This window comes from Thalassophryne amazonica, chromosome 2 (assembly GCF_902500255.1).
Source record: "Thalassophryne amazonica chromosome 2, fThaAma1.1, whole genome shotgun sequence".
NCBI lineage: Eukaryota > Metazoa > Chordata > Actinopteri > Batrachoidiformes > Batrachoididae > Thalassophryne > Thalassophryne amazonica.
The window spans coordinates 88,024,121-88,049,833 of NC_047104.1; the positions used below are offsets into that span (position 1 = coordinate 88,024,121).

At 44.7% G+C, this 25,713-nt stretch overlaps 1 protein-coding gene across 1 annotated transcript; it reads right to left on the reverse strand.

Moving 5' to 3' along the window:
- Positions 1-436: 436 nt before the first annotated feature.
- LOC117503866 lies at positions 437-5,468 on the reverse strand. Its single transcript, XM_034163144.1, has 4 exons — positions 4,950-5,468; positions 3,705-3,863; positions 3,250-3,345; positions 437-899 (listed from the first exon to the last, which is right to left on the reverse strand). Exons 1-4 carry the CDS (start codon positions 5,466-5,468, stop codon positions 591-593), a joined length of 1,083 nt encoding a protein of 360 aa, XP_034019035.1. The 3' UTR covers positions 437-590.
- Positions 5,469-25,713: the final 20,245 nt, after the last annotated feature.

The window sequence follows — 25,713 nt, forward strand, 5'->3', positions numbered from 1 at the left end:
AGGGAAACAACAAGTAAAACACCAGTTCAGTGCTTCTTGTGAACAACACTACAACATATCTTTTAAAATACTGCATGACAAAATTTCACCATATACTGTCAACAACATAGATTCCTCTGACTAAAATTGATATTTCTAATAAAGATTTACCCACTTAACCTTCATAGTGTCCAACCAGGTCAAAATACCCATTCTGTTTTGACTGTTCATTTCTTCCTCCTTCTCCCCCTCCTTCCTTCTTTTCTCCCCTCCTTCCTCCCTCCCTCCTTCTTCATTCCTTGACCCAAGGACAACAGGAGGGTTAAAGAACAGTTCACTTTAAAATAAAACTTTCCATCACCTCCTCATCTTTATGCCAGTTGAAAGAGAGATGAAGGTTTTTTTTTCTTTTTTACAAACATACATTAGTTTTACTTGAACAATAATGAATATCAACAGTTCAAACACTAAATATGCAACTCTTGGTAACTGTCAAACGATTATCAGAGGCAAAGAGGGTTAACTACTGTCTGTTACATGACCCAACTACAAAGCACTTGAACAGGCTAAAGAACACAAGTTAAAGTCGTGTCTGGCTTCCCAATTAACAGTCACAGCAAAAGCTTTGTTTTCAGGGACCTTATGCGCTGTGAGCATCGAGAGCCACCGAGCTCAAAAAAGATGGCCTGAATTGCTTTAAAGGTATACCTCATCTGCTTTGGATAATCAATGTTGAGGGCATACAGAAGGCCAAAGAGGTATGTCAAGGCAGTAGAGAGGTCTGGAATGTTATGTAGCACGATGTCCCCTTCCAACACAACTGCCTGGTCTCGCACAGACATCCCGGCATCGTCATCTTGTAGGATGGTGAGGATGGCAACAGATGCACCGTTTAGCACTGGTTCCAAAATGTCAGTGTCCTGAAGAAAAGTAACAGATGCATTATTGAGAGGTAAGAAAAACTAAAGACAAAATACATTTGTACTGATTTGAACTTAAACTTCTGTACCATGCTTGTCATTTGACTCATGGGGGTTTTAAAAAGAAAAAAGCATATTTTTCTTTAATTAATGACACAGTAGCTTTCACCCACCAACCTTGTGATGAGTTTTGTACAAAACTATTTTCTGCTAAGGAACACCCGCCAACAATGCCAAGCTGGGCAGGAAGAGAGGTAAAAGGAGAAACTGGAGCATGCTTCAGTCCATGTGTAAGTCAGTTATTGTCTTTGTGGGTTGAGATAAGAATGGAGCTGAATAATCTCACCAAGGTCTAAATAAATTCCTCTGGAGGTAAACAGTGGGCAACTGACCTTGAGGCTAGACAAGCCTGTAGTGTTGCAGCTGAGCAGTGAAAAACACTTTTTAACAGTTCCACTTGAACAGCCAAATCCCAATTATGAATATTCACCGGCCTCCGAAACCTTCAGCTTCAACTGCAAGGCACGCATCAGCTCCAAGGTGTCATCCAATTTGCGTCTGAGTTCAAGAGTCAACGCAGTCTGAGAATGCACTGCCTTGCCAACCTCGTTAATCATGACAGACAAGCAAGGGCCCGTGGTTCTTGATACCGCCGTCTTGCCAGTTTTCCGGTAGATCAGGGCAGTACATAAGACAAAAAGCACCAGCCCTGCTGCCATGAAACCAAAAATGAATAAATCCTCGACATCCTCAACGGAGAAAGGCGCCAAGCATGCCACACGCCAGGAACTCGTACATTCCATCTGGGCAGGCAGGATTCCCCGGTCCTGACCTTCTTGTAGAAAAAATGGTGTCAATAGCGTTCAGAGACCAGCTGATGAATTCCATGGTTAATCCAATAGTAGTCCAATAGATCCGGAATCCAATATAGTTTTTGAGGAATTCACAGTCTGGTGAAGTAGGGACTTGAAGGTTAAAAGCAAAGAGATAAGAGAGAGTGGAGGAGAGGCAACAGCCCTCGTCGGAGTCCCAAGCTGTATATTTCCATTTTTGATGAACTCATCCTTTAAAACATCTCATGGGAATAAGGAATTACGAGGTTTGTTAGAAAACAATCCGACCTTTTTATTTTATGCAAAAAAATATATGGATTTGATTCATATGTTTTTACGTCAGCCAAGCTTGAACCTTCGTGCGCATGCGTGAGTTTTTTCATTCCTGTCGGTTGCGTCATTCACCTGTGGGCAGGCTTTGTGGGAGGAGTGGTCCAGCCCCCTCGGCGGATTTTCATTGCGAGGAAATGGCGGAATGATTTGTGCTTTGGTCCATCAGATTTTTTTCAGAAACTGTTAGAGACAGGCAGCTGGAAACCATTCGAAAACTTGAGATGGCTTTCGCTGAAAATTTTAAAGGGCTTCACAGAGTTTAAGGAGTGTTACTATCGCTTTAAGGACGGCCCAGAGTGCCTCAGGGCGCGCTGTGCTCCGAGCCGCGATCGACAGGCTGAAAAGACCATTTCATTTCTAAACGGATTGCTTTATGGATCCGAGACCATCGTGTGCAATTTCTCTGGTTATAACAAGAGCTGAACATCAAGTTGGGACATGCCTATCTCGGCTTTCAGTGGCTTACCAGTCGAGTGAGTATAACAGAAATTGTGGAGAGCTGGGCATGTCCCAACTAGTCCTCTGAAACTCCAAAACGGAGGTGTTTTTTTTCTCGCTCCATCGGCGAATCTGTCATGATGCGCAAGGCCTCCACCCGGCTTTCCAGGACAAAATCTCTTGTTAAAAGTGAAATCTGCCGGAAAATGGCTGATGTCTAACTCTTGTTATAACCAGAGAAATTGCACACGATGGTCTCGGATCCATAAAGCAATTCGTTTAGAAATGAAATGGTCTTTTCAGCCTGTCGATCGCGGCTCGGAGCGTGGCGCGCCCTGAGGTGCTCTGGGCCGTCCTTAAAGCGACAGTAACACGCCTTAATCTCTGTGAAGCCCTTTAAAATTTTCAGCGAAAGCCATCTCAATTTTTCAAATGGTTTCCAGGTGCCTGTCTCTAACAGTTTCTGAAAAAAATCTGATGGAACAAAGCACAAATCATTCCGCCATTTCCTCGCAATGAAAATCTGCAGAGGGGGCTGGACCACTCCTCCCCCAAAGCCTGCCCACAGGCGAATGACGCAACCGACAGGCATGAAAAAATTCATGAATGCGCACGAAGGTTCAAGCTTGGCTGACGTAAAAACATATGAATCAAATCCATATATTTTTTGCATAAAATAAAAGGGTCGGATTGTTTTCTAACAGACCTCATAGTTGTACTTGCATTACTTGTCTTTTTGTACTTACCAAGCACTTCAGGAAAACCTTTGTTGCATCTTCTCGGAGGAAAATGGGCAGGCCTCTCAGTGCTGCTGTCTTTCGATGGGACACAATGTTGGATGTCTAAAGAGTGTCCAGCAGAAAACAAGCACTTCAATTAGTATAGCAACGTAGTGTACTTATACACAATGCAAAATCAGAACTCTTTATAGTAAAGAAGATAAAGCATAGGTCAGACCCAGTAACGTGTAAAACTAAAACACTGCAACCATGTTAACAATTTTACTTTACTTTTACAATAAAAATTCTGTCAAATCAAATACCGCCAAATAAGAAAATAAAGCAATGACTGCTGACATTCATTTTTAATGACACGTCCACTAATGTGTTTTTGCTGCCGCCAACATCTTTTTATGTTTCTTTTATGAGAAAGTATGTTCAAACTCTTTTAAAAATGCCAGGCACAGGAGCACTTCACTCACCTGTTCATCAAGTTTATCCAGGAGGTCTTCCATCTTCTCACCAAGAGCTCCCTTCTTAGACCGGTACAGTTTCAGCAGGCCAGGCACAAATTTGTCAAGGGATGCATTGAAAGTCCCCAGGAGGTCTTTGCTCGTGATGCGATGAAATTCTTCAGATATCTAAACATGACAATCAACAAAATACTGCATTTATTCAGCACAGAAAATTCCTGGGTAGCTGTCTTGTGCAGTCTGCACCATGTTCAATTCCTGACCACGTTATCAACAGCAAAACCTACTTCAAAAAGCTCTCATGAATACATCTTTTTCACAGGAATGGAAATGCCCTCCACAAAAACCAGTATCAATATGCAAATGTATATTATCACGTTCCAGTGTTCCGCCTAAACCTGCAATGATCAGATTTTGTGACCTGCCTTAGTATTCTTTCCCTAACGTCTCAGTCTATAGAAATCCTATTTCCACCAGTAAAAGAAAAACAAACTCCATGCTAAATCAAAATTATGAGACCGAGTCCAAATTGTAACTACTTTAAATTATCGTCTCATAATGAAGTTTTTATTTCACAATTTCGATTTAGCATGGAGATTCTTTTTTTCTTGTAAATGGCAGAAATGGGCTTCCACAGGAGTGAAATGGTTAAGGTAAGAATATTAGGACAGGTCAAATCTAATGAGTCACAGATTTTGATGTAACACTGGTAAGAAAGTACGGCATTTGTAAACATGGACCTTGAAGATGGCCAGTTCAATAAAATATGACTATGACACCCATTACAGTTGCAGTAAGTGATGTACTCCTTGGGAGGACATAACAAAACAAAAACACTGGCACTACAAATTTTTGGACTGATGATGTAGTGGGTGCACTGTGTTGGAGGGGCCTTGAGTGAAGTGGTAGGGCTAAGGTATAATAAAGGTTGCCAATACATTACCCCAGCAAATACTGTACTTCTTCAATTATAGTCAATCTAGTACAGGGGTGGGCAACTTGTTCCAGAAAGGGCCAAGAGGGTGCAGGTTTTCTTTGCAGCCACTGACTCCACCAAATGATTTCACTGATTAACTGATTCCACCTGCTCAAAGTGATATTAATCATTGGAATCACCTGGTGGAGTCAGTGGCTGCAAAGAAAACCTGCACCCTCTTGGCCCTTTCTGGAACAAGCTGTCCACCTCTGATCTAGTGTAATAACTTGTGCCTAATTTGAATACCAGAATTACTAAATAGATTAGGACAGCCTTACCTCCTCAGAGGAAAACAGTGCAGGCCATCTCTCCTGGACCTCAGATACCATAGGTTGACACTCCACGACCTCTCTCCGCCTGAGAGAAAATGTCAGTGCCATCTTCTGCTGTATGACTGTTATGTTCTTTTGTTTCTTCTTCATTTCATAAACCAAAGCAACTCTTTCCTTTTCAAGAGTAGAATCATCATGGTGTTGAGGATGATCTGGGACATGATTGACCTCTCCACATTTGGGCTTTTTAAGGGTGAAAGTACTGCCCTCTTCATCTCTCCCTTTTCTTTTCCTGTTTACATTTACCTCATTGCAGCCTGCTTGACGAAGCTTTGATCTGTAGTTTCCAAGTTTGTGTTTGATACTTGCTTTCCATCCCTGGTAGCCTGTGATGCTACCTGGCTCCTTCAGACATGGATACTTGAGAACCAGCGCAGAAGCAAGTGACTCAAGCTCATCTTTCTCGGGGTAGCCTTTAATTTCAAAAACTGCCTGTGCAATTTTATCCAAAATCTCTGTCTTCATGTCTCTTGTCACTACAAGGCCCTTCTTAGATTTTTCATATATCACATTAGCCTTACACAATTTCAGTTCAGCATCATATGAAAACTTTGGGATAGGAAATGGAGAGGGCCACTCTGAGGCATGCCTTAAGTTCATCTGGATAGAATCGGTCCAGCTAGGCCTGAAATCTTCAGAGTGAACACTTACTGTGTTCTGGGAGGAGACTGAAGCAGAGGACACTGAAGCAGTGGATTGGTTAAGTGGAGATGAATCACAATTCCACATTATATGCAGGACTGCATGCTCAGATGGTAATTCAGATATTGCCGTCAAGTTGCATAGTGCATTTCCAAATTCTGGATCCTCGAACTGTAGTGAGAAATCACCTGGAAGTTCAAGTCTCTCTTTAAGTATATCAATCAATTGCCCCACAGATGCTGGTACTTCAGGAAGGTGGACTCGCTGGGCATCTCTGGAGGAAAGAACTACCCGAAGTAGCAAAGTCTGAAAAGAGGAGAGAGAAAAGGTAGGAGAAATTTAATAGTCAAAGCTGATTAGAAGACAATGGACACCGATACCATACAGCTGCAAATGAGGACCTTTTTCCAGATCAATCTGCTGATTATGTTTGATTTGCTAATAATTTAGCTGACAACTGTAAAAAAAAAAAAAATAAAATAAAGCCACAGTCCATATCACTGTACTCAACTGGCCTATACTTGGGAAAGACCTTCAATTCAATCAGCACAAAACTAATACTTAATGAGAGAAGAAAGGAGATAAGAGAGACAGAGGGGGGTGAGTGGGGAGAAGAGAAATAGTAAGGAGAAGAAAGAAGAGTGTGGAGAAGAAAAAAAGAGCAACAGGAAAGGACTGAGGAAGGGGAGCAGAGGACAATAGAGGAAAGGAGAGAAAGAGGGTGGATGAGAGAGAACATACCATTTTGAGTTGCTTTAATGGAGAAGGAACGTCCTTGGGGTCACCATCAGCTTTCCACCAACTGTGTATGCTGTTAGAGGGTGGTAATCCGTCAGCACATCTGGATCCAGGGCAAGAAGGTCGGCAATGGTGTGTTCAACAAGCTCATAGGACCTGAAATGTTCAATGTACCAGGAAGACAGTCTTTTACAAATGAATGTCACCTCCTCTGCATTGACAAGAATGGTCACAATCTTATGAAATTCTGGGAGGCCACTGCATTGTCCAGCAGATAAAATCATGCCCGCCACATACTGTGTCCCACGCAGGTGAATCGTTTTAGACAGAGACACACTGTCTAGATGAGGGTACTTCTTCTGTATTTCACACTTGAGTGATGGATCCAATTCTGAAACCCTGACCACTTTCACATTTTCAACATAGGGTTTTGGCTTGAAAAGGTTTCCACTATCCAGATGGTATGCCATCATCTGCTGGTGTTTTGAGGAAAGAGTGAGCAGCACATTTTTCCAGTTGTGAGTGTCATGGACCACCTTTTTAAAGAAGCTATGTTTTGCGTCGAATCTCGTCCACAATTCCACTAAAGGCCCATAGCAGCGAATAAGATGTGGGTAGTGGTCGATGAAGTGGTGTTTTGGCCTCAGTCTGAATTCTGGAAAGGTACGGGTGAGCAACAGGCGATGATCCAGTAGTTTGCAAGATAAATAACCTAATCCTTCCTCAGAGAGTCTGTTTGACACAACAATGTCAACAATTTCCTTGATGTCCATTAAAATCTCCCATGCTGGCTCCTGTTCTGGTATCTTACATCCAATTATAAAAGGAAGTAAGCGCAGCAGTGTCCAATTTTCATGTCGATTACCGGCAACTGTTCCTTTTTCAAAGCTTGCTTTGGGAATTTTCTTAGGCTTGTTTACTTTGAATATTTATAGGGAAATGATTTTATGCAGTTGTTCAATGCATCAAATGTAATGAAACCTTTTGAAATCAGATTTTTCAAACATAAGGACAATTCCAAAGGGATGACTCCTTCAAAAAGGTCATGCAAAAACATCTGGAGGAAATCCAGTTACTGGGTGAAAGAACAGTAGATGTTTGCCCAGTACACATTCCCTTTTTACCCCATTAATACTTTGGAGGTTGTCATTCTGCCTAAGCTCTTCCAGAAATGTATTGTGTTGATCAACACCCCTCAATTGGAAATCATTAACTTCAGTGGTTGCAATTTGGTCCCGACTTATCAAACAAAAGCGACAGAACTTGTCAACAGTAAAACTTTCATAAAAGCCTGCCAGACCGTGTGCACCAAGGTTATCGGCACTTACACAATATACAGTGCCCTTAACAAACTGACCCACAACTTCAACAAAAATTCCCTCTTGTTCTAGACACCTTATATCTTTAATCAATGGCTCAAAAAACTTTTCATAACCATACTGTTTGACATCCACACTTTTACCTAAGAGAGCTAGCTGAATTGAACTGAGATTCGATCGGAATCTGGCTGGTAAATTTAGAACTACCCAATATACTGCAGTAATCTTATGAAGTTTTCTAGACGTGCCCAGTGGGTTACAAACTTCAAAATCATCAATATATAATGCCAAACTGATACAGAAATGCACCTGTTTCCCTGCTTCAGGAGAGGAATAAAAAGCATCAGAAACCACTAATTATGAGCGCATGTGTGCAGAGATTTACAATCATTACTACTTTGCTGTGCTGCTAACTGGGACGTTAAACACATGCGACGTCCTTTAAATAAAATTAACGACTCGTCGGCTACTAAATTAGTTGTCGACGGTTTCAATAATCAGCGTAGTCGTGACTAGTCGAGCCAGCCCTAGTCATCACTACAATATTGTTGCAATATTGATAAAGGTATTTGGTCAAAAACATTGTGATATATTCTGAATGTTCTTATAAGAAAACCTGATGGAAGTTTAAGTTTGAAAAGACTTTAAAATATTACATATTAAACTATTAGGTTAAACTTATTGGGATTGATATCTACTGTTATGAAAAAAAGTCATAAGAATTTAATCAATATTGCTTGCAGCCCTACTTGTCTGAAATACTATTCTATTCTAAGGAATCCCTAGATGCAGGAGCCAAATACATCAACAAGCCAAAATCCAAAGACAACACGTAAAAAGTATGTAGGGAATCATATTAACTTATTTATGACCATACTATATCATGATAACATACATGACATGTAACATAAATGCAAACGTGAATTCAAACATTTGTCTTTGTTACTATGATAAAAATACAATAATTGTGAAAAAATAAATACTATCAGTAATGTAACATTAACAACACTATTATTCCTCAATTATTCTGTCTCCTTTCCGCTTATTTAAAAAGCTCTGAAAATGTAGCAATCTTATAACACAGAGCATGAAGCACAACTTTAATTTGTATGTGACAATTAACTTTCACACCGGGTCTGCTTCGAGCAGCTTGTGTGGTTTCATGTGTGCCAGTGTGAAACGGACTTTAGCACAGAAGTAGGTCAAAGGCTGGAAATGTTGTTAGGCGCTTGTAGAAAACGCTAACAACACATTTAAGTAGCTTACCTGCTGGTGCAAAATGGTCACGCTCCCACTTCTGTAAAGAATCTTCTGGCATGTCCTTCAGGGCTTGTTCAATGTGCGCATGCGCACATCAGTCATCTGCGGGGTTTCCCACGGCTTCCCGCCTTCACTCAAAAAATCTACTCAAAAGTTGATAATCTTTGTTGACACCCAAACATGACAGCAGGTGCAGGAGGCATTCACATATGGGGAAGAAAGCACAGAACCATCACTGCCACATTAATTTTTGCATCACTCAGTAACACCATCTTTCATCATTCTGCATGTGTGCTGCAGCATCCTTGTGACCAAACTACAGCATCCTCTCCTTATTTCAAACATGCCTTAGTGCACATTCACACACAGTACAAATGTGGTGGAATTGCGCCTGAAGTAGGAATCGTATGCAATACGTGTAAAATTGGAGGTGCCTCCAATGCCTCATACACCTGTTGCTACAACTATTTGCGCACACCAGCGGCTGAAAGACAGAGTATGCACTGTCAGAGTCCATCGAACCCTCTCGCGGCAGGTATTGGCCAAATTCCAGCTGACACATACGAACATCTAACAATGCTCGCTTGGCACTTAGAAAATGTGCGGCCATTCGCACTATCATCACGAAAACAGTCAGTTTAACAGTTTATTTGTTTAGTGCATAATAATAATAAACATCTCAATGCACTTACAATAAATTAAATAAAAATAAAAGTAAAACACAGATATAACTAAAATGATAAAATATAATAATAGCTTAAAATGCTTGTTTAAAATAATATAGCTTTACGTGTCTCTTAAAATTGTCCAAAATCTAGGATTTTAATGTCACTGGGTAGAGAGTTCCACACGTGGCACAGCGTGTGTGAAAGCTCGAGTCCCAACCTGAGTTCGACATCTAGGAACCTTCATGTTGAGCTGGCTACTGGATCGTAGGGTACGCTGTGGGCTGTACACTTCAATAAGATCTCTTAAGTAAGGTGGTACTAGCCTGTTCAGACATTTATTTGTCAGAAGGGCAATCTTAAAGGAAATATGATATTTCACCTGTAACCAGTGGAGATCTTTTAACAACGGTGTGACATGATCATATTTCCTAGCTCCACACACCACTCAAGCTGCACAGTTTTGCAGTTTTTGCAGCTTATTGATAACACACTTCGGTGTTCCATACAGCAGAGCATTGCAATAGTCTATATTAGAGGTCACAAAAGCATGCACAATTCTCTCCGTGGCAGATTTATCCAAATATTTTCTTAATTGTCTTATTTGTTTCAACTGATGATAACCTTTCTGACAGATGTAATTCACATGATTTGTCATTCTAAGTTGTTGATCAAACATGACACCACACAAGATTTTTCAAAGATTGTACTGGCTTCACATGTGAATTTCCAACTTCAATGTCATGTATAGTTACTTTTGCAAGCTGTTGAGGCATTCCAAGTAACATGAACTCAGTTTTTGTATCATTTATCTTCAAACGGTGAAACAGCATCCATGCTCTAACCTCTGAGATACAAGCACAGAGACTGTTAATGGCACTGGTCTCAGAAGTGTGGTCTCAAGGCTTATACGAGAGATACAGCTGATGGTCATCCGCGTATTCACCGACCTGGACCACTGGCAGATGTTTCTCCATGATATCATACAAGGCACACAGATAACTCAGGAAGACAACCGGACCAGCACAGCTTCCCTGGGGGACACCATACTTCAGTCTGTGACGATCAGAGATGGCACCGTTTATAATAACACACTGGTCCCTATCCTGTAAATAGGACTGGAACCAGGAGAGTACGTTTCCTGAGATCTGAAGCTGGCTCTGGAATATGCTGGTAAAAATGTCTAAACTCACAGTATCGAAGGCTGTGGACAAGTCAAATAGGACTAATAACGTCACCTTCTGAGAGTCCATATTATTGATAATATCAGAATGAATTTTCACCAATAATGTCTCTGTACTGTGGTACTCCTTATATGCTGAATTCTTGCTGAAAAATCTATCAATCTGCTTCAAATGAGCAACATACTGAGACAAACCAGCCTTCTCCACCAGCTTCGACATATAGGACAAGTTACTGACAGGTCTGAAGTTCTTGAAAATGAGTTCCAGTCCCGTCTTCTTCAACAATGGTATTATCAAAGCGATCTTCCAATTACTAGGGAAGACACCCTCACGTAGGGAAGTGTTCATTATATCAGTAATTGGCTGGATCAATACATCCAGACACTGTTTTAGTAGAGATGTTGGTATTAGGTCTAACTGTGATGACTTAGTTTTTGACCTGTTAATAAGTTTCATGACATCATCTATTGATAACATTTTAAAATCAGTGAGATGATCATCACTAGTTGCACAGCCAGAGTATTGGCCCATATCAGGAATATTCTCTGACTGGATAATGGTTTCAATGTCACTCATTATTTTATCTATTTTATCAATAAAGAAATGTGCAAAGTCTTCACATATTTGCTGGTCAATGTCAGCCTCATGATACACAGAGACCGCAGCTCCCTCTGTGAGATTCTTAATCAACTTGAAAAGTCTTTGCTGGTCACTGCCACATTTTTGTACTTCATTACTATAATGTACAGTCTTTGTTTCATTGCACCTTCTGATATACTCAGATCAAACATGCTTAAACTTTTGATGGTCATCAATAGTTCGTGATTTCAACCAAGCTCTCTCCACCTTACATTTCTCTCACTTCAAAGATCTGAGTTCATTATTGTACCATGGTGACATATGTTTGATCTTGATGGTCTTTGATATCAAAGGAGCATGAACATCCAGAATTCCACTCAATGTTTTATCATACAACTCCGCCTTCTCTGAAGCAGACATGTTGCACATATTGCTAAGATTACGATCAATGATGTCTCTCTTAAACTGATCAAGGTCAATGTGTTGTATTCTTCTAAACTGAATATCCTTAGTCTCATACACTGACCTGCGGATCTTCATACGAGTCCTGACAGATACATGATCTGAAAGGAAGTGAATCGTCTCCGGTGGATCAAGCATGATATTATCGCAATTTATAGTAATCAACAGGTCAAGTGAGTGACCCTTCTCATGTGTCGGTAACCACACATGATTCTGCAGGTTAAGACCTTCCAGTAACTCCAAGAATTTCTTGGTGTCACTTGCATCCCTATCCTCCATGTGAATGTTGAAATCTCCACCAATCAGCAACTTATGTGGGGTGGTGATAACAGATTCCATGTAGGTACTGAATTCATCCAGAAAGTCATTAACTGTGCATCTGTTCATCTCTGAATATGGTGGCCTGTACACTACCACCACAAATAGTTTGTGAGTGCCACAGGTCAGAGTCCACTCACAGCATTCAAATGACTTCCATGAGGATCCAGGTATGTTCTGTTGTGGCCTCGTGGACTGTGTGCAGAGGAGACCCAACCCTCCTCCAGGTCTCTCACTCCTGGGCAGGTGTTGAAAGCAATATCCACTAGGTGTTGCCTCAGTCTGCAGCACACCATCATGATGATCAAACCACGTCTTGGTTATCATACAAATGTCATAATGTTCATCAACAATACTGTCATGGAAATCACAGGTTTTGTTCCTCAGTGACCGTGCATTAACACACCCAACTGTGAGAAAGTCACTAGATGTTTTCTTGACATTTCCGAGATTGTTTACATTAACTCCATCGATGTAATCAAACTGTCTCACCTTAGGAACACCTGCATGTTTTTCACGTTTAGTGACAACATTGGGTCTCAGCAGGTCAAGTGATTTGAGGTCATAATAAACGTTCCACGGTAGTCTAGACTTGACCATATTTTCAATAATCCTCTTCAAAGTCGGTGCGTCATAACGAGTGACAGCCATGTTGACCACGTCCGTAAGAGCTGTCAATATGCAGATATGAAATACAACGCTAACAATGTGTATCAGCAGACGATCACTGTCGACCTGGATGTTAAATTTGTCTAAGTGCCCCCACAAGTGTGGCTTTGCAAACAGACACAGTGACATGTTGGTGTGTGTGTTGAACTGATGGGAGTGTGGCCGCCCAAAGGAGCAGCTGCGGAGATCTGCAGTTCTGTGTTGTGTGGGCCGCCAGAAGAGGAGGTACTGCTGGCCCACCACCAGTGGGCGCCCTGCCTGAAGTGCGGGCTTCAGGCACGAGAGGGCGCTGCCGCCACGGACACAGCTGGGGGTGACAGCTGTCACTCATTATCTCTTGACATCTGTCACCCATCTACTCTACATCATCTCACTCCATAAAGACCAGACGTCATCTCCACCTCGTTGCCGAGATATCGTACTTCTTTGGAGGTAATATCCTCAGCCGTTTGTGTTGCAATATATCTGTATATTGTGAGTGTTTGCAGGAGTACCAGTTCCTTTTTCTGTGGAAGCTGAGTGAGTGCAGGACGGCACTCTTTTCCCCTGAGGAATCACTGCGGTACTCTACAGAATATTGAGTGAGAGGTGGAGGTGGCATTCCCACCGTTGTTGTTACGGGGTGTACACACACCCACACTTGACTGTCTTTTGTTCTTCGCCAGCAGTACCAGATCCGACAGTCGGGGACGGTGATCACCTGGGAATTCGGGACTTGGCGGCTCCAGTATTCACCAGGTTTGGTGGCGGCGGAAATCGTGTGGTTCCGGCTCTGCTCAGGACAGACGTTTTCTATCCTTGAGCCTGCCCACACGTCACCTTTTTGGATTGACTGTAATCATATTCTGAGATTGTCTGTATGTTCGTTGTGCACCTTCACAACATTAAATTGTTGTTTTTTGGCTCATCTATTGACCGTTCATTTGCGCCCCCTGTTGTGTGTCCGTGTCACTACACTTTCACAACAGTTCTGGTCATCATGGCTGGGTAACACGTACCATGTTTGGACGGACATGAACTAACAACTGTCCACCGTGACGCGGATGTGTCTGCTTGCTGTCCTCATGTGGACATACATGAAAACATATATCGCTGTTGCAATGGGCGGCAGCGAGCGAGTGCACTGCACGGACAATGACAGGCTACCGCAGGTGAAATGGGCCATCAAATCATAACAAGCAGCGGACAATCTGAATGTCTCGTCACCCACGTGAGCTCTGTTCCACATGACGCGGTGTCTGTCCTGTGGTGCACCATCCATAAGACACGTGTCAGGCAGGACACATGCACGGGGCCGACTCAACACGCTGCCAGCAGATGTGGACATGATAAGATTGGGGCAACTGTTTGTTGTGATTTGGCACTATATAAAAAAATTGATTGATTGATTGATTGATTGATAAGAGCGCCCTGCTTCTCATTCATATCATTTCATGACTGTATGTCTGTGACCATGGGTCATCTACAGAGGAACAGATGGATCATACTTGTATTGCCCGCTTGATAAGAGGGATTCAATAAAATGTAGTGGTTGTATGTTTTTTCTTAAATATGTCCATGTCTTTCTTAATATCAGGCATTTTCTGCACCTTTTACAGAACAGTGATGGTAGCTCAGCGGTAATGTTTCTGGCTGGCAATCAGAGCTTTTGGAAATTGCAGGTTCAAATCCCGTTGGTGGCATGTATTTTTTTTTTCACAGCAGCTGCGCAAATCTGCACAAATTGCGCAACTGCTCGCACTGTGTTCTCACATGCATGAAACTATCGCAGCGGCATCGTTCACACTTGCCAGTGTTTTCGTGGTTCACTCATACATGCTCATTCACCTTGATTTGTACTTATTTGCCCCATGTGTGAAGGGACCCTAAGGGTCCGGTTCCACTGGGGAGAGGATTAATAGCACATGAATTGAGTATACAAATTGCGGCCGTTCGTTGTCGTCCGCAACAAAAATGGCCCAAAATGACAAATGTCCCAGTATGAATTACGGATATGTTAATAATGTATAGCGAATATATGATGAACAATCATGGTTGTATAATGCATGTACTGAGGAAATGGATCCGACGCATTGCAATTATCACAGCAGTATTACAGGTGCATTATGAATGTGTTGCGCGTGTACGGCATCTGCATTGCAGTCAAAAAAGAAGTGCACTCGGGCCGTCAGCATCACTATTCACCAACAATACAGCCTCTGGAGCAATAGCTGGACTTGGACAAGTTGACTGGAGTAAAGAAGCAGTGAACAGGGTGAGTGGTGACATCAGCGGATCGCACCAGAGTGCAGCTCGTCTGAATGATTATAACAAGAAGTTAAATCTGTTATAAACATAGGAATAAATAATGTAACAGCTGCAGACAAGAAGGAAAAAACATGCAACTGTTTTATCAAGCCTTGACAATGTAAACAAGTCAATTACCTTTTAAGACGGCTGAAAATGTTTTCTGCAGCTTGTTAGCTGTTTGCGCGTGCATACAGCCCACCTGCAGCTTCCTATGTGATTCAGGAGGTGTTTAGAGCCGTTTTCAACAGCCAATTTGCAGAATAACATGATTAATCCACCACAAAATAATTATTTTATATACGCAGCATCCAGCGCAGAGCGCGTGGCAGCCAGTAGAACAAAGAACGGTGTCCAGCTGTGAACACAGCCATCTGAATTGCATCCGCCGCAAATCAGATGCAAAGCAGACGTAATAAAAACGCTTTATTCGCGGCCAATCTGTATGCAGTCACTACAACTTATTTTAGTTCGTGATGTGGACATGATGGGCACGCAAATATGTCTTACACACTGTCCCAGTCTGCTGCCAAGCTGCAAATCCCTGTCAATTGCGGATATCAGCAGATCACGGTGAATGTACAGCGCATAGATTATGTATGGAGTATGTAAGGCGGATGTCATCCGCAGCCAAAATTTTGTGCAGCTCAAAAATCCTGGCAACGGAAAAACGTGCCTCTGTGGATAATTGCGGATGTGTGCGGGTGTCGGCCAACTCATACAAGCATGTTTCACGCATATTGCAGATGTTAAGCGAATATGAGCCAATTTTGTGCGCAATCCATACGCAAATCCTCCTAAACGCCAGTGGGACTGGGCCCTAAAATACACACTGGGGTGATGACACACAATGAAGACAGGTGAGGGAAAAATAATCAACCCCAGCTGGGGAAGAAAACACAGGAAGAAGTTAACTTAACAAACAAGAACAGTGAGATTACCAAAATAGACACAGACGACACTAGGAATGGTCACCAGGGGGGTTTAAAAAACAAGGATGAAAACAGAAATAAAACCCCAAATGCAAAACCAAGGAAAGACACGGGGGGGGCAGACAGAAATGCAGACAGCAAACAATGAACACAAGTAAATCCACAGAAACACAAGTCAATCCACAGAAACAAGACAGAGAACCAAATACAATCCCACAAACATAAAAACAAACAGGACTGAACAATGCACACACACAACACCCTTTTTCCACTGGCTTAGAGTTTTAAATTTTAGAGTTGTATGTAAAAGTTTGGGCACTCCTGATTTCCATGATTTTCCTTTATAAATCATTGGTTGTTTGGTTCAGCAATTTCAGTTAAATATATAATATAGCAGACAAACACAGTTATATTTGAGAAGTGAAATGAAGTTTATAGGTTTTACAGAAAGTATGCAATAATTCTTTAAACAAATTAGGCAGGTGTATAAATTTGGACACCCCAACACACAAAATATATCAATATTTAGTAGATCCTCCTTTTGCAGAAATAACAGCCTCTAAATGCTTCCTATAGCTTCCAATGAGAGTCTGGATTCTGGTAGAAGGTATTTTGGACCATTCTTCTTTACAAAACTTCTCAGGTTTGTTGGTTTCCAAGCATGGGCCCGCTTAAAATCACACCATAGATTTTCAGTAATATTCCAGCCCAGTCTAACGTTTTTTTCGTGCTCCCGTCACAAAATGAGTCAATTTTTTTTTTAACTCACTATAACCCTACTCCTTCCCCCAACCCTAACCATAACCACCCGAGCTTCACTTTTAATTTCATGCAGCCATCATGGAATGAGTTAGAATGAATTTGTGCTGCCGTGACGAAAATGAGGCACTTTTCGTCACAATATCACGAACCAATAGATTAATGTATATTTTGTGCTGATGAATCACGACTTGCCATGAGACCAGGTTGAATATTCAGGTCTGCGGACTGAGACTGTGCTTGTTCCTCTGCATGAATGCCTTAGTAGATTTTGAGCAGTATTTAGGGTCATTGTCTTGTTGAAAGATCCAACCCCGGTGCAACTTCAACTTTGTCACTGATTCATGACCATTGTTCTCAAGAATCTGCTGATACTGACTGGAATCCATGTGACCCTCAACTTTAACAAGATTACCAGTACCTGCACTGGCCATACAGCCACACAGCATGATGGAACCACCTCCAACTTTTACTGTAGGTAGCAAGCGTTTTTCTTGGAATGCTGTGTTCTTTTTCATCCATGCATACCTCCCCTTGTTATGTCCAAAACACTCAATTTTAGTTTAATCAGTCCACTGCACCTTATTCCAAAATGAAGCATATCTCTGTTTGTGGCGTGTATGCAGAAAAGGCTTCTTCTGCATTACAGCATCTCTTTGTGCAAAGTGCACTGTATAGTTTGAACGGTGCACAGAGACACTATCTGCAGTAAGATCATGTTGTAGGTCTTTGGAGCAGGTCTGTGGGTTGACTATGATTTCTCATCATCCTTCGCTTCAGCTTATCTGAGATTTTTCTTGGCCTGCCACTACGGGCCTTAACTAGTACTGTGCCTGCTGTCTTCCATTTCCTCATTATGTTCCTCATAGTGGAAACTGACAGCTGAAATCTCTGAGATAGCTTTTTTATCCTTCCCCTAAACCATGATGTTGAACAATCTTTGTTTTCCAGGTCATTTGAGAGGTGTTTAGAGGCTCCCATATTGCCACTCATTAGAAGAGATGCAAAGAGGGGAAACATTTACAAATGGTCACCTTAAATACCCTTTCTCATGATTAGATTGACCTTTGTAAGGAGGTCAAGGGTCAATGAGCTTACCAAACCAATTTTGTATTCCAGTAATTAGTGCTAAATGTATTCAAATCAATAAAACAAGGGTGTCGAAATTTATGTACCTGACTAGTTTTGTTGTAATAATTATTGCACACTTTCTGTAAATGCTAGAAACCTCATTTCACTTCTCAAATATCAGTGTGTTCATCTGCTATATGATACATTTAACTGCAAGCCTCAACACCAAACTCAGATCAGATATTCTCCTGTAGCCTGCAGCTGCCACGGCTGGACCTGCCTACCCCATATTGGCCTTGTCAGCCACGAGCGTGCCTGTAGTCAACGTGGACCACCCACTCAATAGGTCTTTGTTTGCGAAGCAAAGCCATGAACCACCACAATGGTGTTTGAATGAAACAATCAAGATGTGTTAGGAAAGCTGACTTTCAACTTTCATGCAAAAGGTTGAAACACATACAGCAAGACGTATGTCCATTTTTATGCATAGACCCTCCATTTCCAGAGACCATTTGCACTTCAGTGAACTAAATATAAGAATTATTGTAAATACAAATCATCACTTTTACAGGGAGTTTCTTTTGAGAACTCGGGGTATGGATAAATTAACATTCCCAAGTCACTGAATATGTCTAGGAATTTATAGACATCCTTCATTAAGAAACACTAACGGTACGGCAATGTCTGGTAAACCTGTCTGGAGGAGCAACTTTTTAAAAGCTGAGTGATCATATATGAAATAAACATGTGAGGGAAGCCATCAAGACACCTACATATGACTACTCTGAAGGAGTAATACAATTCTGTTGATGTTTTTTGAAGAGTATATGCATTGTGCTACTTTTGTATGTTGTACCACCACTCATAGCTTCATAATGCAGAGGATCAGAAAGGCTTTTCAACCAAAAAACAAAACATTGGAGTCTCTCATGTTCCTTGCCTGTAATTTTCAGCACAAAGTTCACATTTTTAGGGAAACTTTTTGGCTGTATTGTATTCCTTCTTGATTGATGCAAATAAGGTCCAAGACCTCTTCAGTGACTTGGAAATGTTCATGTATCTATCCTTTGATTGGTCTACAGAAAACTGGCTGTAATGGGATGATTTGTATTAACTTATATTTAGTTTGTCCATTCAACTATGACCCCCAGACAGTGAAAGATTGTGTATAAAAGTGATTGTTGGATAAAGTAATATTCTTGCTGAACCCTCTGAATTCAAGCTGAATGTCTATACTAAAAGCATAACTTCTGTTATGCTTTTACTGTTTGATTTTAACTCCACTGTGCTGATGTACAAGGACAACATTACAAAAATTGTGTCACTGTCCAAACACTTATGTGTGTTGTGTGGGCCGCTGAAGAGGAGGTACTGCTGGCCCACCACCACCACAGGGCGCCCTGCCTGGAGTGCGGGCTCCAGGCACCAGAGGGCGCTGCCGCCTCACAGGAGCAGCCGGGGTGACAGCTGACGCTCATCGCCTATGACAGCTGTCGCCACTCATCTGATCAGCATCGGTATAACAGCAAGACATCATCTCCACCTCTTTGCCGAGATATCGTTCTACCTGGAAGGTAATTTCTCAGCTGACTGTTTGACAGTATTTTGTGCATTGTATCGTGGACTACTTTTCCAACGAGAGGTGGAGGTAGCTTTCCTGCCATACGGATTCCTGGGTGCAAACGCGCCCTCATTTAATTGCTTTTTGTTCCTCGCCAGCAGTACCAGGTCTGACACGCGGAGGCAGTGGCCACCTGGGAGTTCGGGACTTGGCGGCTCCAGTATTCCCGGGGTCTGGTGGTGGAGGAAATCGTGTGGTTCCGGTTCTGCTTTGGACAGGCATCTCCTATCTTCGAGCCTGCCCACACGACACCTTTGAGAATTGACTTTTGTCTATTGTTGTAATCTGTTGTATTTGTTGTGCACATTCACAACAGTAAAGTGTTGTTATTTGACCTACTCCATTGTCCGTTCATTTGCGCCCCCTGTTGTGGGTCCGTGTACCTACACTTTCCCAACAGGATATCTCGGCCACCGTCATGGATCCCGAGGGGCGTCAACCGGCTGTTGAACGGCCAATGGAAGAACAGGGCGCACAGGCGTCCGCAGGAGGAATGATCGGTGAGTTGCAGCGGATCCTCACCGCTTTCACGGCTCGGTTGGATTTAATTACCGAGCAGAACGTCCTCCTTAACCGCAGGGTGGAGGCTCTCGCCGCGCAAGTGGAAGCGCGCCCTCAGGGCGCTGCTGCGGCTCTCCCTCCTGTCGACCCTGTGCGTAACAGTGACGTTCCACAGGTCGTTCAACGACCCCTCCCACCTTCCCCGGAAGCATACATAAGCCCTCCAGAGCCGTACGGAGGTTGTGTGGAGACGTGCGCGGACTTCCTTATGCAGTGTTCGCTTGTCTTCGCACAACGTCCTGTCATGTACGCGACTGATGCCAGCAAGGTAGCTTATGTAATAAACCTGCTTCGCGGTGAGGCACGCGCTTGGGCTACAGCGCTCTGGGAGCAGAATTCACGGCTCCTTCAGACATATGATGGGTTTGTGAGGGAGTTCAGAACAGTGTTCGATCACCCAAATAGAGGAGAGACCGCTTCAGCCGTGCTGCTGTCAATGAGACAGGGGCGTCCGAGCGCAGCTGCCTATGCAGTCGACTTCCGCATCGCGGCTGCGAGGTCCGGCTGGAATAGCACTGCCCTCCGCGCCGCCTTTGTAAACGGACTGTCGTTAGTCCTAAAGGAGCACCTGGTGGCTAAGGACGAACCGCGGGATTTAGATGGGCTTATTGATCTCGTTATACGATTAGACGTTATTATACGTCGGGAACGAGACGAAGGGCGTGACCGGGCACGCGCCGTCCCTCTCCCTTCCGGTTCCGACCGCGTTCCGCCCTCCCCACGCTCCACGGCCCCTACGCTCCGTGTGATTACAGCTCCCCCTGCTGACGAAGCTATGGACACGAGCAGGGCCACATTTAGGGTACCAGATAGACTGAGGAGGCCGGCCCGCGGAGCGTGCTTTGTTTGTGGCTCGATAGAGCATCAGGTAAGAGACTGCCCCGAGCGGTTAAACACCAACGCCCGCTCCTAGACACTGGGCTAGGGGTGGGCCGAGACATTCACGTGGGACACACCCACATTGCCACACGACTCCCAGTTACAATCCTTTATGAGGATTTAACCCTGAAGGCCCCAGCACTGGTGGACACGGGCTCTGAAGGGAATCTGTTAGACAGCAGATGGGCCAGGGAGATAGGGCTCCCTCTGGTGGCGCTTACCTCGCCTGTGCAGGTGCGGGCACTAGACGGCTCCCTACTCCCTCCAATCACACATAAGACACCACCAGTAACTCTGGTGGTGTCAGGAAATCACCGGGAGGAGATCGAGTTTTTTGTGACCCCTGCTACCTCCCGTGTGATTTTAGGGTTCCCCTGGATGTTAAAACACAATCCCCGGATCGATTGGCCGTCCGGGGTAGTGGTGCAGTGGAGCGAGACCTGCCATCGGGTATGCTTAGGTTCCTCGGTTCCTCCCGGTTCCCAGGCTAAGGAGGAGGTCAGAGTCCCGCCCAATCTAGGGACGGTGCCGGGTGAGTACCATGACCTTGTGGATGTGTTCAGTAAGGATCTGGCGCTCACCCTTCCCCCCCACCATCCGTACGATTGTGCCATTGATTTGGTTCCAGGCGTTGAGTTCCCGTCCAGCAGGCTGTACAACCTCTCACTACCTGAGCGCGAATCAATGGAGACCTACATCCGGGACTCTTTAGCTGCCGGGTTGATCCGGAATTCCACTTCCCCGATGGGTGCAGGTTTCTTTTTTGTGGGAAAAAAGGATGGCGGACTACGTCCATGCATTGACTACAGGGGGCTGAACGAAATCACGGTTCGTAACCGATACCCATTGCCCTTGTTGGATTCAGTGTTCACGCCCCTGCATGGAGCCCAAATGTTCACCAAGCTCGATCTCAGGAATGCGTATCACCTGGTTCGGATCCGGAAGGGAGACGAGTGGAAGACGGCATTTAACACCCCGCGACGTTCCAAGCATTGGTTAATGATGTCTTGCGGGATTTCCTGCACCGATTCGTCTTCGTATATCTGGATGATATACTCATCTTTTCTCCGGATCCTGAGACCCATGTCCGGCATGTACGTCAGGTCCTGCAGCGGTTATTAGAGAACCGGCTGTTTGTGAAGGGCGAGAAGTGCGAGTTTCACCGCACTTCTTTGTCCTTCCTGGGGTTTATCATCTCCCCTAACTCCGTCGCTCCTGATCCGGCCAAGGTCGCGGCGGTGAGAGACTGGCCCCAACCCACCAGCCGTAGGAAGCTGCAACAGTTCCTCGGCTTTGCTAATTTCTACAGGAGGTTCATTAAGGGCTACAGTCAGGTAGTTAGCCCCCTGACAGCCCTGACCTCACCAAAGGTCCCCTTCACCTGGTCGGATCGTTGCGATGCCGCGTTCAAGGAGTTGAAACGGCGCTTCTCGTCTGCACCCGTTCTGGTGCAGCCCGATCCTAGTCGCCAGTTTGTGGTTGAAGTGGATGCCTCGGATTCAGGGATAGGAGCTGTGCTTTCCCAGAGCGGGAAGACCGATAAGGTCCTTCACCCGTGTGCCTATTTTTCCCGCAGGTTGACCCCGGCCGAACGGAACTATGACGTCGGCAATCGAGAACTCCTTGCGGTGAAAGAGGCTCTTGAAGAGTGGAGACATCTGTTGGAGGGAACGTCCGTGCCATTCACGGTTTTCACTGACCACCGGAACCTGGAGTATATCAGGACCGCCAAGCGGCTGAACCCCAGGCAAGCCCGCTGGTCACTGTTCTTCGGCCGTTTTGACTTCCGGATCACCTACCGTCCCGGGACCAAAAACCAGAGATCGGATGCCTTGTCCCGGGTACATGAAGAAGAAGTCAAAGCGGAGTTGTCGGATGCACCGGAACCCATCATCCCGGAGTCCACTATCGTGGCCACCCTTACCTGGGACGTAGAGAGAACCGTCCGGGAGGCCCTGGCACGAAGCCTGGACCCCGGAACTGGGCAGAAGAACAGACTCTACGTCCCACCAGAAGCTAGGGCTGCAGTCCTGGACTTCTGTCACGGCTCTAAGCTCTCCTGTCATCCAGGGGTGCGAAGAACCGTGGCAGTTGTCCGGCAGCGCTTCTGGTGGGCGTCCCTAGAGGCCGACGTCCGGGATTATATCCAGGCCTGCACCACCTGCGCCAGGGGCAAGGCTGATCATCGCAGGGCTTCGGGACTGCTCCAGCCGCTGCCCGTGCCCCATCGCCCCTGGTCCCACATCGGCCTGGATTTTGTCACGGGCCTCCCGCCGTCCCAGGGCAACACCACCATCCTCACGATAGTGGACCGATTCTCCAAGGCGGCCCACTTCGTGGCCCTCCCGAAGCTCCCGACGGCCCAGGAGACAGCGGACCTCCTGGTCCACCACGTCGTCCGGCTGCATGGGATCCCAACAGACATCGTCTCCGATCGCGGTCCCCAGTTCTCCTCGCAAGTCTGGAGGAGCTTCTGCCAGGAACTGGGGGCCACGGTGAGTCTCTCATCCGGGTATCATCCCCAGACCAACAGGCAAGCAGAACGGGCCAATCAGGAGGTGGAGCAGGCCCTGCGTTGCGTGACAGCCGTGCACCCGGCGGCCTGGAGTACCCATCTGGCCTGGATCGAGTATGCCCATAACAGCCAGGTGTCGTCAGCCACCGGCCTCTCCCCTTTCGAGGTATGTCTGGGGTACCAACCTCCTTTGTTTCCGGTGGTTGAAGGAGAGGTCGGTGTGCCCTCGGTCCAGGCCCACCTACGGAAGTGCCGTCGGGTGTGGCGTGCCGCCCATTCTGCCTTGCTGAGGGCCCGGATGAGGACGAAGGCCCATGCAGACCGTCGGCGAACCCCGGCCCCTACGTACCGGCCAGGGCAGGCAGTGTGGTTGTCTACTAAGGACATTCCCCTTCAAGTGGACTCCCCTAAACTGCAGGACCGGTATATCGGTCCGTTTAAGATCGTCAAGGTACTCAGTCCCGCCGCAGTGAGGCTTCAGCTTCCGGCCTCACTGCGGATCCATCCTGTTTTCCATGTGTCCCGGATCAAGCCCCATCACACCTCACCCCTCTGTACTCCGGGTCCGGCACCACCTCCTGCCCGGATCATCGATGGCGAGCCGGCTTGGACTGTGCGCCGGCTCTTGGATGTCCGCAGGATGGGCCGGGGCTTCCAGTATTTGGTGGACTGGGAGGGGTACGGACCTGAAGAACGCTCCTGGGTGAAGAGGAGCTTCATCCTGGACCCGGCCCTCCTGGCCGAATTCTACCGCCGCCACCCGGACAAGCCTGGTCGGGCGCCAGGAGGCGCACGTTGAGGGGGGGGTCCTGTTGTGTGGGCCGCTGAAGAGGAGGTACTGCTGGCCCACCACCACCAGAGGGCGCCCTGCCTGGAGTGCGGGCTCCAGGCACCAGAGGGCGCTGCCGCCTCACAGGAGCAGCCGGGGTGACAGCTGACGCTCATCGCCTATGACAGCTGTCGCCACTCATCTGATCAGCATCGGTATAACAGCAAGACATCATCTCCACCTCTTTGCCGAGATATCGTTCTACCTGGAAGGTAATTTCTCAGCTGACTGTTTGACAGTATTTTGTGCATTGTATCGTGGACTACTTTTCCAATGAGAGGTGGAGGTAGCTTTCCTGCCATACGGATTCCTGGGTGCAAACGCGCCCTCATGTATTAGACTGACATCCATATGCAGAAGAAGAAAAACAATTTCCCCATCAAATGCCTGTCATTACTAAATTGGTTGTAACAACATTTTTTTTTTTTCTTGGGCAAGCGCCTTAATCTGGTGCTGTGGTGCATCACTTCACTTGCATAATTACACTGCTTCTACATCATAAAGCAACTGAACATCCTAATAATGATGAGAGATTACCATAGGATCTCCTATGGTAATATGCATGATGTTAATGAAGGTCACTGAAACTGTAGCAGCTGTGTGTTTGCATCCTTATAATATCAGGACATACTGAATAAAGTCTACATTTACCCTGCATGCCAGTAGTGAGACAGGGTATTGTAAGTATACCTTATCACGTCTGTTTATGATGCAGGGCGTGATACTATGATGCAGGGCGTGATACATAAACAGACAAGTAATAAGATTTTTATCACACATTACAACAAAATAAAGAACAATAATCATACACATGAATTATGTAGAATGAATAATGCACGTAAATCATGTAAATATGTAAATTATGGAATGTTCTTATGTCTCTCTATAAAGTCACGAGTGCCCTCTTCACTAACGTCTTGATGTTTCACAACTTCAGTATGACACTCAAGTTGTAGAATTCTCCCTGCTATGGAGGCTGATAATAAAGAAAAAAAAATGTCTGATTTACACTCCAGTGCAACTTTTGTATGTTTTTTTTTTCTACAAGAAGTTTTTTTTTTTGTTGTTTTGTTTTTTTTTTTGCAGGTGAGACTTATACTCCAGAAAATATGGTAATATATTACAGAAGGTATTTATAAGACTGTGAGTAGAACAGTGTCAGTTTCAATTTACATAACTGTGAGACAATATGTTTGACTATGATGTCCAATAAAGTTGGAAAATGATGTTTGCATTGGTTCAGTTTCTGTGTGTTGTTGTTGTTAATGGGACACTTTGTTATTTCACTGACAAAAAAATACAACACGGGCAAGAAATACATAAAATTTTAGTGGCTCTTAAGTTTTTAAAATTGGGTAAGGAAATATGGAAGCTTCCATTTTCATTGGTTTTACAGGCTGTTCATCATCCTCCACAGAGAG

Coding starts and splice junctions, on each gene's coding strand:
- LOC117503866 (XM_034163144.1), bottom strand. CDS start 5,468: ATGAAGACAGAGATTTTGGATAAAATTGCACAGGCAGTTTTTGAAATT. Junction 3,864..4,949: donor CACTGTTTTCCTCTGAGGAG/GTAAGGCTGTCC, acceptor TGTCATGTTTAG/ATATCTGAAGAATTTCATCG. Junction 900..3,249: donor AGGTTTTCCTGAAGTGCTTG/GTAAGTACAAAA, acceptor ACTTTTCTTCAG/GACACTGACATTTTGGAACC.